This window comes from Culex pipiens, chromosome 1, assembly GCF_016801865.2.
Source record: "Culex pipiens pallens isolate TS chromosome 1, TS_CPP_V2, whole genome shotgun sequence".
Taxonomy (NCBI): Eukaryota; Metazoa; Arthropoda; class Insecta; order Diptera; family Culicidae; genus Culex; species Culex pipiens.
In genome coordinates this window covers 75,823,803-75,843,328 of record NC_068937.1, presented here as the reverse complement: position 1 = coordinate 75,843,328, position 19,526 = coordinate 75,823,803, and the positions used below count along the sequence as shown (strand labels likewise).

The 19,526-nt window shown below is 35.6% G+C and overlaps 1 protein-coding gene across 1 annotated transcript in view; it reads right to left on the bottom strand.

Moving 5' to 3' along the window:
• The window catches only part of LOC120425624 (mRNA-capping enzyme), a 29,435-nt gene extending 12,555 nt beyond the window's left edge, over positions 1-16,880 (bottom strand). Inside the window, exons 1-3 of the mRNA XM_039590207.2 lie at positions 16,723-16,880; positions 16,432-16,660; positions 15,966-16,374 (exon numbers count right to left, since the gene is read on the bottom strand). Of these exons, the coding sequence (XP_039446141.1) occupies positions 15,966-16,374; positions 16,432-16,614 (592 nt within the window). The 5' untranslated portion in view covers positions 16,615-16,660; positions 16,723-16,880. The remainder of the gene's footprint in view (positions 1-15,965; positions 16,375-16,431; positions 16,661-16,722) is intronic.
• Between the last annotated feature and the right edge of the window lie 2,646 nt (positions 16,881-19,526).

Sequence of the window (19,526 nt, the reverse complement as noted above, 5' to 3'; positions counted from 1 at the left end):
GAATCCGAGGTCCGTTTTTTGATATCTCGTGACGGAGGGGCGGTACGACCCCTTCAATTTTTGAACATGCGAAAAAAGAGGTGTTTTTCAATAATTTGCAGCCTGAAACGGTGATGAGATAGAAATTTGGTGTCAAAGGGACTTTTATGTAAAATTAGACGCCCGATTTGATGGCGTACTCAGAACTCTGAAAAAACGTATTTTCCATCGAAAAAAACACTAAAAAAGTTTTAAAAATTCTCCCATTTTCCGTTACTCGACTGTAAAAATTTTTGGAACATGTCATTTTATGGGAAATTTAATGTTCTTTTCGAATCTACATTGACCCAGAAGGGTCATTTTTTCATTTAAAACAACATTTTTCATTTTAAAATTTCGTGTTTTTTCTAACTTTGCAGGGTTAATTTTTAGATTGTAACAATGTTCTACAAAGTTGTAGAGCAGACAATTACAAAAATTTTGATATATAGACATAAGGGGTTTGCTAATAAACATCACGAGTTATCGCGATTTTACGAAAAAAAGTTTTGAAAAAGTTGGTCGTCATCGATCATGGCCGTTCATGGTCACCCGCGACAGACACGGACGACGAAACAAAGAGAAACGCAAAAAGTAACTTTTTCAAAACTTTTTTTCGTAAAATCGCGATAACTCGTGATGTTTATTAGCAAACCCCTTATGTCTACATATCAAAATTTTTGTAATTGTCTGCTCTACAACTTTGTAGAACATTGTTACACTCTAAAAAATAACCCTGCAAAGTTAGAAAAAACACGAAATTTTAAAATGAAAAATTTTGTTCTAAATGAAAAAATGACCCTTCTGGGTCAATGTAGATTCGAAAAGTACATTAAATTTCCCATAAAATGACATGTTCCAAAAATTTTTACAGTCGATTAACGGAAAATGGGAGAATTTTTAAAACTTTTTTAGTGTTTTTTTCGATGAAAAATATGTTTTTTCAGAGTTCTGAGTACGCCATCAAATCGGGCGTCTAATTTTACATAAAAGTCCCTTTGACACCAAATTTCTATCTCATCACCGTTTCAGGCTGCAAGTTATTGAAAAACACCTCTTTTTTCGCATGTTCAAAAATTGAAGGGGTCGTACCGCCCCTCCGTCACGAGATATCAAAAAACGGACCTCAAATTCGTGATCAGGGACAAAAGTTACCCCTTAGGACAAAGTTTCACGCAAATCGAAGAGGGGTCGGGGCAACTTTTCCCGATTTCGTGTGAGTTGGTAGAGAATTACCCCTATACGTCAGTTACGTGAATACATGTGAATTACTGCAGTTCACCCCCCGGTGATTTACGTTTGGGGCTGGTAATTATGGCTAATTTTATCTCCTCGAGCCTCGCCGGCGAGGACGATGTTGTAACAAATAATGTTACTTATTTCGGACGCTGTAGAAACCGGATCTAAAACGCGTGGTTCTGATAGCGTCCTTCTCAGACGAGAGTTATATATTTTCTGCCTGTGGTGTGTGCTGTGATCAGTGTTGGTTTTAAATTTTTCTCGCTGTCATTTTGTGAAAAAAAATCTGGAATTTGAAAAAAAAAGTGTGATGTAGTGGAATTCGAAGACAAATTACGGGATGACTATCGATACCAGTAACAGTGCCATTGAAAATACGGTTCCCGCGATTCGTCATAGGGAACTGGTGCAGGACCAGAGCTATACTGTTCAGACTCTCATAACCAGGAATACTAACAACCAACATTTGGCGGATCGCTTTCCTGATTACGACAGTCGCGAACAGGACTGCCGATACAGTCAGTTCCGCTCCTTCCAGGATGTCCTGCACCTGGGCATCCCTAGTATCCAAAAGCATTAAAACATAGTTCAAACTAGCAGGACTGGGAACTTTATTTATTGCACTGTGGATACTTGGAATCTTGCAGCCCTTGGCCGACAACAAGGTTTTTTTGTAAAAAATATTCGAATAAAATTTCGTTTGAATAAATTTAATCATGTCTCATTGATTTTTTATATTGTAGTGTTGAGGAAATTACACAAGAAAATGCAATGGCCATTGAAATTTGAACGTTCTTTTCAAATTATATCGAGGAATTTGATTGCCATCGCCAAAAACAATAACTATACAATTTTAAACAAACAAAAATTGAAATATGCCAGATAAACACATTTTTGAAAGTTATCTTTGTGTTTTATTCTTAAAATCAAGATATACTTTTTTACTTTTTTCAACTTTTATCAAATATTAGTTCCGGCCCGCCACTGCTTCAGAAAAATCAAATATGGCCCGCAGGGCCAAAAGGTTGGGCACCCCTGTCCTATATAGACAATAGTTTATTGGTCCACAGCTAAAAAAGTAGTAATCCAGCTGCGTGTAAATTGCCAGGGTGTAAAATAAATATTGCATTATTTTATGCAATTTTATGTGATTTTACACCCTGAAATATGTAGCTCATTCGTATGGGAAACATACTTGACCGAAATGTCAAGCTCATATATGCGTTCATCCTTTCCATTCTTCATCGGTCTGATGGCCGAGTGGGCTAAGGCGCCAGTCCTTACCGTTGGTGCTGGGTTTGAATCCCGTTGGTTGCAATTTTTTTTTGTGTTTACAAAAATTGTACATGCAGTGTGTAATATTAAGTGTTTATTTTGACGAAGGTGATGTGCATGCTTTTGCATGCGATTTTACCATCGGATTTTTTGCTGTGTCATTTTCAAAAAAAAAAAACTCTGGAGTTCATTCATAACAGCAAAACACCGCCTTTAAATTGTATGTTCCATAATTGTGGGATGTTATTGTGCCTCCCACAATTGTGGAACACTTGAATTTAACTGATATTTTCACAAAAAAAGTTATCAGACGATTCATAAAACATACACTAAGCTTGAATTTCGTTGGTTTCAGTGCGTGAAGTTATTATTTTGTAAAAAAAAATGTGTACTCATGGAGAAAACCAAAGTTTACATTCGTAAGAAATTTTTTTTCCAAATTTGTGGATTTCAAGGGTCAAAGTTTTTCTTCAAAAACTTGATATAAAAGTTAAAATTTGTAGTTTACAGCATACAGCATTCGAAAGATCGCAAGAAAAGCTTTCAAATGAAGGTAAAAGCGAATCATTAAGTTCAATCATCGATTTGCTATGATTTTTTGAACATTGGCCGATCTGTAAACTGTTTCGAATATGAGGGATGGGATGACTGTATTGTTGTTTTCGCACCATTTGAAATGAGATCCATAATTTCCAAGATGTAACAATCACAAAAAAATGAGAAAAGAAAGGTCGAATTTACAATATTCAAAATATGAAACATATTTTTTTTTTCAACATTTTGTATGTTTTAAATAAATGGTAGCTGGCAAAATTTACAAATTCGAAACTAATATTTGTAGAATTATTTTTTCAAAAACGGAGCACTTTATTTCAAATTCTTAAAATTTCTTAACAAGTGCAAATAATTTTTTTATCATTCAGTATGTTTTAAACATTTTCTGAGGCCGATGCAAATATTTAAAAAAGTTTTTGTCCCTCGGCCCTGGCCGAGGTCAAGGGGGGGGCAAAAAATAAAAAAAATATAAAAATTTATATAACAAGCCATAGTCTTCACATTTAAATGAAAAAAGTGTTTTAAAATGCATTTTACACTAGTTCAGTTGTTTTGCAATCATTAGTTTTCAAAAAATCTAAGATCTGACAAAAACAAAAAAAATATCGAAAAAAAAGATTTTGCATCGAAAATTTTCAAAAAATCTTAAGATTTTTTAATAAACCCAAACATGCTAAAAATGATTTTAAACGCAGGAGAATGTATTCTAATTTGATTTCAGCTGGTTGCACTTGAATTTTCATTGAAATTTTTAAGTTTATTGTAAAAATATTTTTTTTGCCCCCTGATTTTTCGGGCCAATTTTGAAGGGGGGGGGGGGGGGTGACAAAAACTTTTAAAAATATTTGTACCAGCCTGATTGGTCAAAAACAATTCGCCCGTAATTCACTGCACTTTGAATATGGTATATTTTTTTTTTTTGCTTTAAATCAGTTTGTTATTTTTTTTCTCTCAAATATTATGTTTAAATATCCGCCATTACGGGGTTTGTCTCCTGGTACCCCTTTAGACCGCTCGTGGTACCCCTAGGGGTACATGTACTCCAGGTTGAGAACCGCTGGTAAAGGCTATTTGAAATTTTAAGATTTTCAATTTTTTTCTAAGTAGATTTTGTGAAATTGTCGAAAAAAAATACTTTTTTTAAAAAAATGCCCAGGGAACATGGCAACCATTTCTCCGAAAGTTTTCATGTATGAGAGAGTTGTTTCTAACATGATTATCTATCATTTGAGAACTGAGCACATTGATTTCCTCGACTTCGTGTTTTTTGGGACACGCTACTGGCCACACTCCCTATTTAGGGTATCTAGATCGAAGCTGTTCCTGCGAGGGAACCGAGAGCAAAAGAAAACACTTGTTTTGCTCTCGAATGCTCCTTCTAACTGACGTTTATTGTTTCTCTTCTTCTTATTCCAATGCAATGGCAAATTAGCACGCAATGGCGCTAAAGACGCTGACGTAGATAGACCGGCCGCGCACCGAGGGGTCAACCGTTGTTTAACCGCAAACAGAAGTTTTAAAGTTGATGTTTTCAGCGGTGGTGTTATAAATTCTGTATCATTTTAAATACAGTCCAGACTCGATTATCCGAAGTTTCGATTATCCGAAGTTCGATTATCCGAAGGTTTGTATGGGACTTCGGATAATCGAACCACGACAAAACAAATCAGATTTTTTTTACTTTTAACGTCAAATGTGAGTTCTGCGACCCCATTTTAGTCAAATTTGAATATTTTTTTAAATAAAAAAATGCATTTTTTAAATATTTCAGCACCGCCATTGGCCGCCATCTTTGATTTGAAAATTCTAAATTATTTTAGAGTAGTTTATGGGACATACTTAAGCTCAACAATCAAAAATTGGACAACGAAAAAAATATTTTTTTTTTCGTGATTCGATTCTGCAGTGATTTTTTTCCGAGGCCTACGGATAATCGAGTCTGGACTGTAATGGACGAATCTTTTCGCACTCTTCTGCAAAGTTGTTCCCTGAAACACGGACTATGAGCTCATGAAGTTTTTCATAAATCAAATCAAATTATTCGCTCTACAGCATTGCCTTAGCGTTCTCGATTGCGAGATTCCTGCTCGAAACTAAGTGTCCGAAGGCTTGATTGTTGAGGCAATTGCAATCCTCTTTTTACACCTTAGCTTCCATCCACCCCGGGATGCGAACTGACGACCTTTGGATTGTTATAGTCCAACTGCCTACCAGCGACTCTACCGAGACAGGACCCAGGAAGACGACTCCTACACCTGGACTGAGCTAACGACCTATCCTCTAGGTTAGTCCGGGGCCAACATTTACTTCCCGTCCGACGGAAGGCGTAATCAGACAAATCTCGTCTCGAAAAATGCCACCGGGACCTTCTGGGTGAGAGGCAACCACACTTACCCCTACACCACGGTCCCGATAAATGGGGTTAAATCCCATAGGGACGTGGCGTTACATCGTGCTGCCACCTGGTTTTTTTAAGCGCAAGAGTGTAAAAGTGCTGAGTCATCGTCTAAGAATAGACGGCGTCCTATCTCGCCCAGCAAAATGAAATCGATAAAGTAGTCGGTTTCGATGAGAAAAAGTGGAAAACGTGGTCTAAAAATAGCGACGCCACCCCCTATTGAAAACTCAAAGTCAAAGCGTCAGATCCTGTCGCAACCAATCAAGCTCATATTTGGGATTCTGGCTCAGTACTCCTAGGAGATCATGCCCTGAAATGTCCGCAAAATTGACCCATTTTGTTACATCCTAATAAAAAGGATAGAGAACATTATTGGTGGGACCTCTACTGCCGTTCTACGCATAATTGTCCCATGTTCAAAAAAGTGCAACTGAGAAAAACGCGATTGAAATTTTTCGATCGATTTCTGTGTTTCTACGCATAATTGTCCCGTGGGTTTCTATTCGCCCTATGTGTCCCTGATCGCCCCAGTTAGCAGTTTATCACCTTTATTTGTGATTCTCTTGCTATACAACAGATAAACAAGATTCCCATGTTCAAAAAAGTGCAACTGAGAAAAACGCGATTGAAATTTTTCGATCGATTTCTGTGTTTCTACGCATAATTGTCCCGTGGGTTTCTATTCGCCCTATGTGTCCCTGATCGCCCCAGTTAGCAGTTTATCACCTTTATTTGTGATTCTCTTGCTATACAACAGATAAACAAGATATAATGCTTAGTAAAACTAATGATTTCCGTTTAAGAAAATACTTGGTGGGACAATTATGCGTAGAAGTTTAACGATGGGACAAACATACTTGGTGTTGTTTTTAATGAGTTTCCGAACAAAGTACCAAATTTTATGTGTTTTTCATAAAGTACACATCAAATTAAAATTAAAAATGTCATAAAGTCAAAATCGTCCAAAACTGACATGGGACAATTATGCGTAGAACGGCAGTCTAGCTATGATAAAATTCTGTAATTCTGTAATTTCGGAATACATTCGTCCGGCTTCAGCTGAAGATTCATGCTGTCCCATGTTGCATGTTCGAGTGTAGACCTACGGAAAACCTTGCCGCGAGGAGAGGTGAGTGAACCTGTACACGAGCCACCTACGACATAGGGGAACTATACCCAATTTCAACCTATTTCTATTATCGGCCTATCAGCACTTTGATCATGAATTACAGCTTTCATAAAGTGTTTTTGACTGTTCCAAAGTAATAAATAGCTCAAATAAAAGTGAGCAAGCAACTCTTCTTTGTTAATACATCTGAAAATGTTGATTTAATAGCGGAAAACGGCAAAAGTGATGAGAATTGGTCGAACGGCTTAGAGTGATTAGAATGGGTATATTTCCCCTAATTCCTCGGGTGGCCCAGGTCAACTCGAAGTTACCCCAGGCACCCCCAGTGCAGGACACATTGGGGGTAGAAAGCGGATAGATATTTCAGTGAATACAATAATTATGACAATATAGTTTCATATAATCCTTATTCCTTGATCTTACCTTTTGACACTATCAAACCTAGCAATATTACTATTGCATCTTACCATTCCCTTTTGATAGTGTCAACTTCAAACTTTCATCCATTGTGCAATTAACACATAATTTCCGCTACCTATATTTTTCATGCGGAATCGTCGTCTACTTTCTTCGCCTTATTATCACTGAACCACGGCGCGATATTGTTCTCACATTTTTTGAGCTTCAACGACCGATTGTTATTCACGCACTTATAAAAATACTTGTTCTGTTTCGCGGCTTTGTGAAAAATACACGTGTGTTGGCTTATACAATGACTAGGCTTAGTGATTTTTCACGCTCGAAAATTACAAATTTCACGGGGACCTCAATTTCAAAACACCAAATTTCTCGCAAATTTCGCGGAACGTGAAAAATGTTAAAATAACTCTGAAAATCCTATGTTTAAATCACAGAAACTACTTTTATGCATCATTATATATTATTCTTCAATTAACTAGAAAATAAATCACTAAATTTTAAAGTGACACAAAAAAATCTCCTAATTTTCAAAAAAGTTTCCACCTGGTGGTTTAAAGATGGGCTCTATATATAAATTGAAACAAAATGTAGGGCACGTGTATACTCATTGACTGAACTGCTTTTTAATATTCGACTGATAAAGCTAAAAAGTTTTTGCTTATTTGTTTCTGTTATATCATTTTATATTTTATTGAATTTCATATCAAAGCAAGATTTAACAATCTTGTCCAGCCAAAATGAGTAAAATAAATTGAATTTTCTGCGACATTTAGCCCATTAAACATATTTTTAATGTTTTTAGCTCACTTTTCAAAAACTAAATTTTAAATCAATTTGCAAAAAATATTATTTTTTAACAAAATCGTAATTTTTATTTGAAATGAGAAAAGAAAACAAAAAAGTAGTATTTTTTAACTTTCACGGGAATCATCCACCCAAGTAAACAAATATCGTTAAACTTAAACAGAACTCAGATTTTTTTTTTTAAATGTTTCAATAGGTGATTTCAAAGATAAAAAAATCTTCATTTTATTTCGAATAAAACAAAGTTTGATTCTTTTAATCTTTTCGAAATTATACCTTTCATCGCTTCGCTTCGCTTCGCTAGGAGACGGTGATTTTAGCGGATTGCAGACTGGATTTTCGCCATGTGATGTGATGATTGTCTAAGCCCAAGTTGCCTAGGAATCGATAATTGGGAATAGAACCAATTCCACCTGAACCAGATTCTCACCACCATGGCAGCCGTCCATTGCCGGCCGCTCCCATCTCCACCGCGCACCAGGGACAAGGATAGGGGATTTGGAAGACGGGAAGTGTTGATGCTCCACTTTTTTCAGAGTATTAAGGGAAAATCTCCACGGTATCCTCAAGTAAGTTTCGCTTGGAGTTGGACGGTTTTTTGGGAAGGTGAATAGTCTGAGGATCCACCCTAGGCGAGTGGTAACGACCGTTGCATTGTTGTTCGAATTCTTCGTAAGTTCTTATTTCTAATGGGAAAGCTTTCAATTCTTCTCATCTCTTATTGGATGAATTCTATCAGTTGCCCAGGCTATTTATAGCGAGGTAATGTAGGTTCATTTCAAATGCGCCTGCATGCATGCAATGCAATGCATTCTTGTATGTTCTGATATTCAACTTGCATTCAAATTTATTCTCGTCCGTTTCTTGGATTCAACTATATCAGTCTAAGTCCTACTCAAGCTACCAATGCTCCACGGTAATGTGGAAAGCATGTTGCTTGCCAATCCTAAGGACAGGGGATCGAACCCCGCCGTGAGCTTCATGTTTTTTTCATTAATTTCCAAATTCAATGAGTCCAGAACTTTCTCGTTGTGGAAATTATACCTTTCAATTTAAAAAGGCAGTTACAGCGAATAAAAATATAACTAAATTTAGCCAATTTAAAAAAAACTCAAAAATCTGAACATTTCTTCAAATGGTTTATATCAACTTGACATACATATATATTCAAGCTTTCAAATTGAAAACTAATAAATTTTAATTAAAAAGTCTTTATTGATGAAATATTTATTAAATTTAAGAATTTCACGCCGTCCACGAAATCGTCAAAAATCACTAACCCTATATCAGTAATTAAACCAGGGTATTCACTCGCTTAATTCTACAGTATTTCATAAAATTATTTTTATTCCTATTTGAGTTCGATAAATTATTTTGAGAAAAATCGTTACATTTTCACACAAACATAAAATTTCACGGGATTTCGAGGAAAAAGCCAAATTTCGCGGATTTCACGCTGTCCGCGAAATCGTGAAATTTCACTAACCCTAACAATGACTTTTTTGGTCATCGTATGCTCGCAAGGTACATGAAAGAGAAAAAGAGAAAAAATGGGAAAAGTACAATGTGAAATAAAAAAGAACATTGAATAACAGACTAACACAGAAAGAAAGAATACAGAAACCATATTTTGCAACTAGACAGAACTACCAACTTGTAACGAGAAGTTTACAAGAAAACAACTGAAGTTGTGAAATATGGGACAGGACAAGCAAACTAGAATAGTTAATATATATAATAAAACGTTACTTAATCCACCTTTAGGTGGTTGGTGCCTTCCTCATATTCATAAAGTCAATACATTCAGTAAAAATAGCAACATTCCCCCTTAACATGTTTAACAAATCAATTTTATTACTCATTTCTTTTGATATGGTTTGCAGACCATCAATATTTCTGGCTCATCGGCAAGGTCTGATAAAAAAACCCTATCCAACGATAGTTCGCATGGGAGATTCAGACAATATTTTTATCACAATATCTGAAATCAAACCTCTAAAAAGTGTATAAATAACACTTAAGTGTCAATAACTTTTGATAAGATTGTCAGATCTTCGATGTTTTAGGCTCATTTGAAAGGTCTTTCGATTATCTAACTAACGATGGGTCGCATGATAGACCCGGACATCATTTTTACTGAAATATCTGAGATCCGGCCTCCAAAAAGTGTATAAATAACACTTAAGTGTCAATAACTTTTGATAAGATTGTCAGATCTTCGATGTTTTAGGCTCATTTGAAAGGTCTTTCGATTATCTAACTAACGATGGGTCGCATTATGGACCCGGACATCATTTTCATTGAAATATCTGAGATCCGGCCTCCAAAAAGTGTATAAATAACACTTAAGTGCTAATAACTTTTGATAGGGCTATCAGATCTTCAATGTTTTGGGCTCATTGGAAAGGTCTTTTTAATACCTTTCTGAAAATGTATAACATGACAGGGTTTCTTACAAAAACCACCCTTTTTACAATCTTCCGGACATACGCCAAATCGTTTTTTTAGCATAACTTTTGAAGTACTTTACTAAACTTCATAATTTTCAATAGGGACTTATGGGACCCCAAGACGAATCGAATGAGACCAAAACGGTCCAAATCGGTTAAGCCAGTGCTGAGATAATCGAGTGCATATTTTTTGGTGCACAGACCCACATCCCTACACACACACACACACACAGACATTTGCTCAGAATTTGATTCTGAGTCGAAAGGTATACGTGAAGGTGGGTCTATGAGGTCAAATTAAGAAGTTCATTTTTCGAGTGATTTTATAGCCTTTCCTCAGTAAGGTGAGGAAGGCAAAACAGATTGAACGTACCTTTAATCGTATTAATAACAGTTATGCCCAAATTTCTTACCAATTTTTTCAGCAGTTACATTTCTACAATAATGTATTGCGATTCCAAGATTGAAGAATAGAGTCGTTAATGTTTGTGAGGTAAGGGACAAGTTATAGCAATAGAAAAATAAATAGATGGATAGATTTTACTAAATTTTATCTTAAAACAAAAGGAAAAAACTAGCTTGTTTTTGAAAATAGCCAATGCACCAATTGCAAACATACAGCATTTCACGTTCACACCGTATGGAGTAAGTGTGATGAACTATATGTCCACATTCGGCGCATCACCTTTTTCAAAATACAGGAATTGATAGAAAGAAGATCTCATTCTGTATAGTGGAAGACGTCTACAACACTTAGAACTCAGACCAAATATCCCCTGAAATAAGAGAGAAAAACAAATATTAAAATTGTGGTATTATCACTAAATCCTATCATCCTTTCACCCCCCAAGACATGGTCTATCCTTCGTGCCTTCGTGCCTTGGGTGATGGCGAATTCTACCTTCTTCAATGATCTTCGGACCACCTCCAACTAGAATTCACAACAGGACCTCTCTCGGCTCCAGTTTACAATATGACAGCGACGAGAACACAGCCGAATGGGAGTTGACAGTATCAAATGCATGCTATACCCTTTGTTTTGCTGGATACTTACTAATAGCAAAGGGCGAGAGTCCTGCGACTCTCAGCAATCATGAATACTGCCCATTTGCCACAATGTGGATGGTTTGATTTTTTTTTTTTTTTTTATATCTTTTTTCAGAAGAGAGATAGGACCATACTTTCTTCGGGAAAGTTTTAGAGAACATTCAAGGCTACACTCCTACGTTATTGGTAGGGTTAGTGAAATTTCACGATTTCGCGGACAGCGTGAAATCCGCGAAATTTGGCTTTTTCCTCGAAATCCCGTGAAATTTTATGTTTGTGTGAAAATGTAACGATTTTTCTCAAAATAATTTATCGAGCTCAAATAGGAATAAAAATAATTTTATGAAATACTGTAGAATTAAGCGAGTGAATACCCTGGTTTAATTACTGATATAGGGTTAGTGATTTTTGACGATTTCGTGGACGGCGTGAAATTCTTAAATTTAATAAATATTTCATCAATAAAGACTTTTTAATTAAAATTTATTAGTTTTCAATTTGAAAGCTTGAATATATATGTATGTCAAGTTGATATAAACCATTTGAAGAAATGTTCAGATTTTTGAGTTTTTTTTTTAAATTGGCTAAATTTAGTTATATTTTTATTCGCTGTAACTGCCTTTTTAAATTGAAAGGTATAATTTCGAAAAGATTAAAAGAATCAAACTTTGTTTTATTCGAAATAAAATGAAGATTTTTTTTATCTTTGAAATCACCTATTGAAACATTTAAAAAAAAAATCTGAGTTCTGTTTAAGTTTAACGATATTTGTTTACTTGGGTGGATGATTCCCGTGAAAGTTAAAAAATACTACTTTTTTGTTTTCTTTTCTCATCTCAAATAAAAATTACGATTTTGTTAAAAAATAATATTTTTTGCAAATTGATTTAAAATTTAGTTTTTGAAAAGTGAGCTAAAAACATTAAAAATATGTTTAATGGGCTAAATGTCGCAGAAAATTCAATTTATTTTACTCATTTTGGCTGGACAAGATTGTTAAATCTTGCTTTGATATGAAATTCAATAAAATATAAAATGATATAACAGAAACAAATAAGCGAAAACTTTTTAGCTTTATCAGTCGAATATTAAAAAGCAGTTCAGTCAATGAGTATACACGTGCCCTACATTTTGTTTCAATTTATATATAGAGAGCCCATCTTTAAACCACCAGGTGGAAACTTTTTTGAAAATTAGGAGATTTTTTTGTGTCACTTTAAAATTTAGTGATTTATTTTCTAGTTAATTGAAGAATAATATATAATGATGCATAAAAGTAGTTTCTGTGATTTAAACATAGGATTTTCAGAGTTATTTTAACATTTTTCACGTTCCGCGAAATTTGCGTGAAATTTGGTGTTTTGAAATTGAGGTCCCCGTGAAATTTGTAATTTTCGAGCGTGAAAAATCACTAAGCCTAGTTATTGGTTTTAAATTTTAGTTAAACCTGAAAATTACAAAAATCAAAATACAAAAAAGTTGTTTTTTTTTTATATTAAATCCTATACAAAATTGAATAGCTTTGTGCAAAGTGTGGGCTGAGCCAATCGCTCCCAAATTTTGGGAGGTTGTTCAGGGACCCAAAAGGGACCGAAAAAACTTTGTTTTGGGTTGATTTGATCAATTTGAAAATTTCCCATATAACGACGAGCCAGTCTAATGGATACTTATCAAAGGGGTCGTCCATGAAATATTTCACAATGCAAATTATGGCTTAACATATTTACAAAAAAGTTATTTGATGCTTGATAAACTTAGGGGAAATATGCCCATTTTAATCACACTAAGCCGTTCGACCAATTCTCATCACTTTCGCCGTTTTCTGCTATTAAATCAACATTTTCAGCTGTATCAACAATGGAGATTTGCTTGCTCACTTTTGTTTGATCTATTTATTACTTTGGAACAGTCAAAAACACTTTATGAAAGCTGTAAATCATGAGAGAAGTGCTGATAGGCCGGTAATAGAAATAGGCTGAGAAAGGGTATAGTTCCCCTAACTCATAAATCAAACATGATACATGGTTTATAGGGGTGGTTGGGGCCTTAAATATTGACAGGGTTGTTACGGAGAAGTCGAAAAAAAATCCGCGCCAAATCCGCGCCGTCCCAAAAACCCAATCCGCGCGAAATCCGCGCCATAATAGGAAAAATAATTTTGCGCGACAAATATACAACAGAGTTTCACAACAATTTAATTTTTATGAAAGTATTTGAGAACAAAAATTAAAATCGTTTTATGATTAAGGGTTCCGTCGGAAGGAACGCAAAAACCACAAACGTTAAAATTATGTTGTATTCAATAAATAGAATTTAAAATCCAGAATAGCTTTATCTTAATCTCAAGACCCAGAATGTTGAAACGCTGAAAATTATATGATCAAATTTATTTTTGCTAGGATGAATTAAACCAGAGAGAAAAGCCATAACAATAAATTTAGCAAAAAAGAAATTCAAATAGGGATTTGAAAATTTAAATTAAAAAAATCAATAAATTGAAAAAAAATAAGATTTGAAAATTCATAAATCTTAGGATTAGATAAAAACATGCAGTTCGTGCTCGACACGAAATTTGTATTATATTCTCAATCCTAAAATATTACTTAAAAAATGATCCAAAGTTATCAGACTTTCTGAAATCTATGATGGTGACAAAAATTGTAGCATTTAAGAATTCTGCGGTTCTTTTTAATAAGATCCAGAGTTTGAGAATTTAAGAATTTAAGAATTTAAGAATTTAAGAATTGAAGAATTTAAGAATTTAAGAATTTAAGAATTTAAGAATTTAAGAATTTAAGAATTTAAGAATTTAAGAATTTAAGAATTTAAGAATTTAAGAATTTAAGAATTTAAGAATTTAAGAATTTAAGAATTTAAGAATTTAAGAATTTAAGAATTTAAGAATTTAAGAATTTAAGAATTTAAGAATTTAAGAATTTAAGAATTTAAGAATTTAAGAATTTAAGAATTTAAGAATTTAAGAATTTAAGAATTTAAGAATTTAAGAATTTAAGAATTTAAGAATTTAAGAATTTAAGAATTTAAGAATTTAAGAATTTAAGAATTTAAGAATTTAAGAATTTAAGAATTTAAGAATTTAAGAATTTAAGAATTTAAGAATTTAAGAATTTAAGAATTTAAGAATTTAAGAACTTTATTTGAGAATTTATAAGTTTTTGTTCCATTGATTGTTTTTATTATCAATTTTCAAAATTTGTAAATTTGGAGAATTTATTCTTGATTTTTAAATATTTTAAATTCCTGATTTTTTGGAATTTTTTTTTATTTAGAAATTTAGATTTTTTTATTGTTGGCTATTTAAAATTCAGAATTTTTCAATTTTTGGATTTAACAACTATAAAAATTAAAAAAAATAGAATTTTAGAACTTCTGAACTTTTAATTTTGAATGTTGGAGCTTTCATATTTGAATATTTAGATCTTTTTATTTTTTCATGTAAATTAAAAAAAACCTTTCTACGGGTAAAATCCTAACTAAAATCAAAGGCGGAAAGCCAGCTTCTGTTCCGTCCAATATTGCTCATATTTGGGATTTGACCACAATACGTCCACCAGAGCACCCCCAATATTTTTTTTTGTTTAATCCGAATATCTATAGAAAAGCTTGAAATATGGTTCAAAAGAATCAAATCAAAATGTATCCAGTATAAAATAAACAATACATATTGTTGATAAAACATAACCTGAAACTCATAAGAGATGGAATATTTAGAACCCGTATCAGATGTTAATAATGAGTTGAGTGTAAGAATAAATTTATTTAAAAAATCTTTAACAAAAATTATCTCTTCTTGTAGATTATTTCGACGTTTCATATTAAAAAATTACAAACAAACATTTCCGGAAAAAATCAATTTTGTTTCGGTAACAACTTCTAAGAAATTGAAGTTTTTGCACTTAAAAAAATTACAGTAATTCCCGATAATAATTTTCTTTATAACTTGAAAGTTAATTATTTTATTTATCAAAATTGTCATCCGCGCGAAATCCGCGCCTGAGCAAATTAAGCCAGCAAATCCGCGCCAAATCCGCGCTATCCGCGCGAAACGCGCCATCCGCGCGATCCGCGCCGTCCGTAACAACCCTGTATTGAGAAATATTTCATGGACGACCCCTTTCATCAGTATCCATTGCATTTTAAAGCATTCGGGAGGTGTTGTGCAGCCGCAATGTAATCAAAAGTACCGTGCGCCTCCATTTATACAGTTAAAAACTGAAAATAACAAAAATTCAAAAATCCTTCGGTGAAATATTTTCTAGGTTACAGATATCAAAAAAGGGTCCCCTAAGCTACCTTTCCACGAAAAAAAATTATGCGTAGAACGGCAGTCTAGCTATGATAAAATACGGTAAAATACGGAATAATTTGAATACAATGTTTAATGTTGTAGATGTAGAAAAAATATGGTGTTTACCATGAAAACAGACCATATTTTTAGTAAATCGTAAATCGTGAGTTCTAAAAGATTTTTTGGAATTTTTCGTTGTATGAAAACATTGTTTCTGAGGCAAAACCCCATCGAAATCTGGGCGGGCCTGTAGTTTTCTGTGAAGAACATTTATCGAGATCAACGCATTCAATGACAAACTTTGAAATGATGTTCCCTTACCAAAGCACCAGTCCGGCAGCGGAGGCGCCGGGGGCGCGTCCTCTTCGTCCTCGTACCGTCGGAACAGTTCCCGAATGTAGTCCTCTTTGTAAATGCCCGGCGGCCGCGATTTAGCAAACGCAGCCAGCGCGGCTTCCACTGCAAAGTCATTCTTTTCAACCAGGTAGCAAACAATCAGAAATCCGGTCCGGTTGAATCCGTGGGTGCAATGTACGCCAACAATGTCCATCGGATGGTCCCTGTTAAACTCCTCTACTATCTCTATGAAGGCGTTCGTTTGCTCCCGGGTGGGTGTTTCTCCGTGCCCGCGACACTGCAGCTTAACGTACTGGGCGCCGTTGTCCTCAACGTCTGACCGGTCGTAGAACCGATTAGTGTTGGTCAGGTCGATCCACAGGCCAATTTTTACCTACAAACAGAACATCGTTAGCTGCTTGGACGCAATGCTGACCGGAAGCTCGCCTACTTTGTAGGTCTTCATCACTTGGAACAGCATTTCCGGCGAGAAACAGCACTCAATTGGCATCTGCGAGTCAAAATCATCCTTGAGCGGTGTCTTAAACGCCAGAAACTTGTCCCCGATTAGCGTTTCGGACTTCCGAGGGCAGTGCAGCCAACGGTTCGGAATGGGACCAGGTCCGCGAGACATGTCGGCATCCGCGAGGTCTTGTCCTTTTCCGATCGGATCCAATTGCCTGCAGTAAATTTGCGTCCAATTAGACAAAAACGGTCAGTGGCTGGGTTTTTTTAAACATACCTATAATACGGCGGAAATGTTCCGATATTTTGAAGCGTCCTCACGAAGGTAAAATATGGAAATTTAACTGATCAATGGCAGAAAATTGTGTACGTAAATAAATTCTTTGATCAGCTAAGTTCAGGTTTATAAACGTCAAACTTACGAAACCAGTGTTGTCAGTTAATTAGATTGAACATGCAAGAATCTGCAAGATCTGTTCAATGGCAGCGATCTGCAGATAATTTCGAAAAACAAGACTAAAACCATAAAATAGGTAATCAATAAATTAAAAGTGAGAGTGTGTGCAACATGGAGTTAAACTATCTATGAAGTTGCTGTGAAGATTGCCATGGCACTTTGAAAAGTTTAACTCCATGTTGCTCGCACACACTCTCACTTTTAATTTCTTGAAATTAGGTACAACCTAACCAAAAATCATGATTTTCTGAGTTCAATACACTGAAAGAAAAGCACATAGTAATATCACATGTTTTACAAGGGAATGATGGAAAGAGAGGAATCACAAATCCGTATAAATAATTTCAAGATTGTTCAGGTGTAAACCGAAAACGCGACCAGAAATTGAAGTGGAAGTATAAGGCTTTTAAGTGCTTATTTCATTGTCGGTTTACAGGCCGCCGCACGGTTTAATCATTTTCTGAAGTACATTCAATTTTGCAGTCCAAAGCCAGTCATTGAATTAAAAAAATAAAATTCTTTTTCAAATTTTCTTTTCTTGATTTGTGTGCACCTACGTCGAAGAACAAGATTGTTTACTTTTTGCTCTTTTGTAACTTGTGGTTCAGCCGAGACCTTTCTCGATGCAGGGACTCTACAAAAATACCTCAAGGTCGGCACGCTTATCCACACTAGACTAATCGGACACAGGAAAAACACTTGAGCTACCAAACGAAACACCACTTTTATTATCTTTTGTGCACATTTTTATTCTCCCACTTCTTCCTACTAACTTCCTTCACCTTTCCTAACCTCAATTTTCCCACTTTCTTATTGTCTATCTGACCTGTTCCTTCTGGTTTCTTGGGGCCCCAGCAGCTCGACGATCTTCCAGCTTCTCCTTCTTTCAGCAATCTCCTCCGGATGACGGTTACGCGACCTCCGGTCGCTTACACGGATCACGGTTCCCAATCCTGGAACTCGGTAGCGGTTGATGTCCGCGGCTTCTGGTGGACCCGTCCGAACGTCCTGTGCTCCTCCCAATATGGTGACGGATTGGGACTTCGGCCGGTGTTGACGGTTGGCCGGAACATTGCCCGTAATCGAGCACCAAGGACGTGGACACATCGAGGTTGTTGGGTTCCACAGGGACATCACGGAAGCGTCCGAAACGTCCGGCTCCGACGGCACTCCGTCGGCCAAGGATGACACTAAGGGTCAAACATTGAGGGGTCCTTTTCACAGGACACATTAGTACTGGGTCACACTTTGTTTTACGGCGGCAATTACCTGCTGTCCGACAGACTTCTAGGCCGGTCTGTCTGGTTACGGGTCCTTCGGGCAAATAGACCGATTCCCGGTTCTTGACTTCGCAAGTCATCTACGGTATTGCCGCCAACCAGACTTCTGTCAATCCTTGCTACCAATCGGCTACCATCCAGTTACCAACGTCGGTTTCCTTTGAAGACTCCTTCTTGTGGGTAGCAATCGTGTGGGTATGGAACTGGCTGCGTACTGCTAGGGTGTCTTGGCTTTTGTTTGCCCTAGCCAGTGGGAGTAGTGAAGCTCCGCCCAATAACTCAAGTATATTCCTGCATGCTATTTAACGCGATACAAACAGAGTCACAGTAACGATCGGGTAAGGAACTGCCATCGGTTACACTCTCCCCCAGTTCGGGAAAAAAAATGTTTACAAAGTAAATATTTTTTTAAACTCACAAGATCACAACTCTAAACACACGTACCTCTGAACCTTGACATCGTAAAATAACAAACGCACGGACGAATTCACACTAACCGACGGTTGCTCGCGAAATGTTTCACTCATGCTGTACTAGATCGTATCATCCATAAGAAAATTTGTGAAAAACATTTAATGCGAGACTAGTACTACAATCGGTATCGGGGTCATAAGGCTTCAACGATAAAAGAGTCACCTCCTCCATCTCCGCGCAGTTTTGCAGGTTGTACCTGTGTACTGGCCATCAACGTTTGTTCAACTCCGGCCTCCAGCGATACGATGTTTGAGTTTTAATCTCAGTCAAAGCGATCGTGAAAAGTTTCGTTACTATTTACAACAAAATTTAACAAATTACACATTAAAATAATAAATAAGGAATAAATTAAAATAATATTTACAAAACTGTACAAAAATTTACAAACGTTGGACTTTCCGTGTACTCTCATGCAATATTGCACACAAGTCCTTATCAAACTTCGTTCTAGTACTTCAATTTTTCAAAGGTAATCTTATCAACTGCTTCGTTGTGTGTGTTATTGATGTTCGGGAAACTTAGATCTGTCAACTATCTGTCACTGTCAAACAGATTTGTTATGAAATGTGATGATGCATGGCATGAAAAATTATTCTATGGTAAGTATCGATGAAATATTTGATAAAAACATGAGCCATTTACAAGTAAACACTCTCCAAATCATGAGATACCAACATGCTGGTCAAGTGCTCGCTTGAGAAATAAACTCTTAAGTTTTTATCACGTAATTCATCAATAAAAGTGAAAACGAAAACAGGTTCATAACCTCAAGTTTTGTTTAAATGGAAAATGATTGGATAATTATGTCTGATTTAATTATGTTGCGATTCGATCTGATTATTTTTTCTTCGTATTTTCCCGAGACACCAG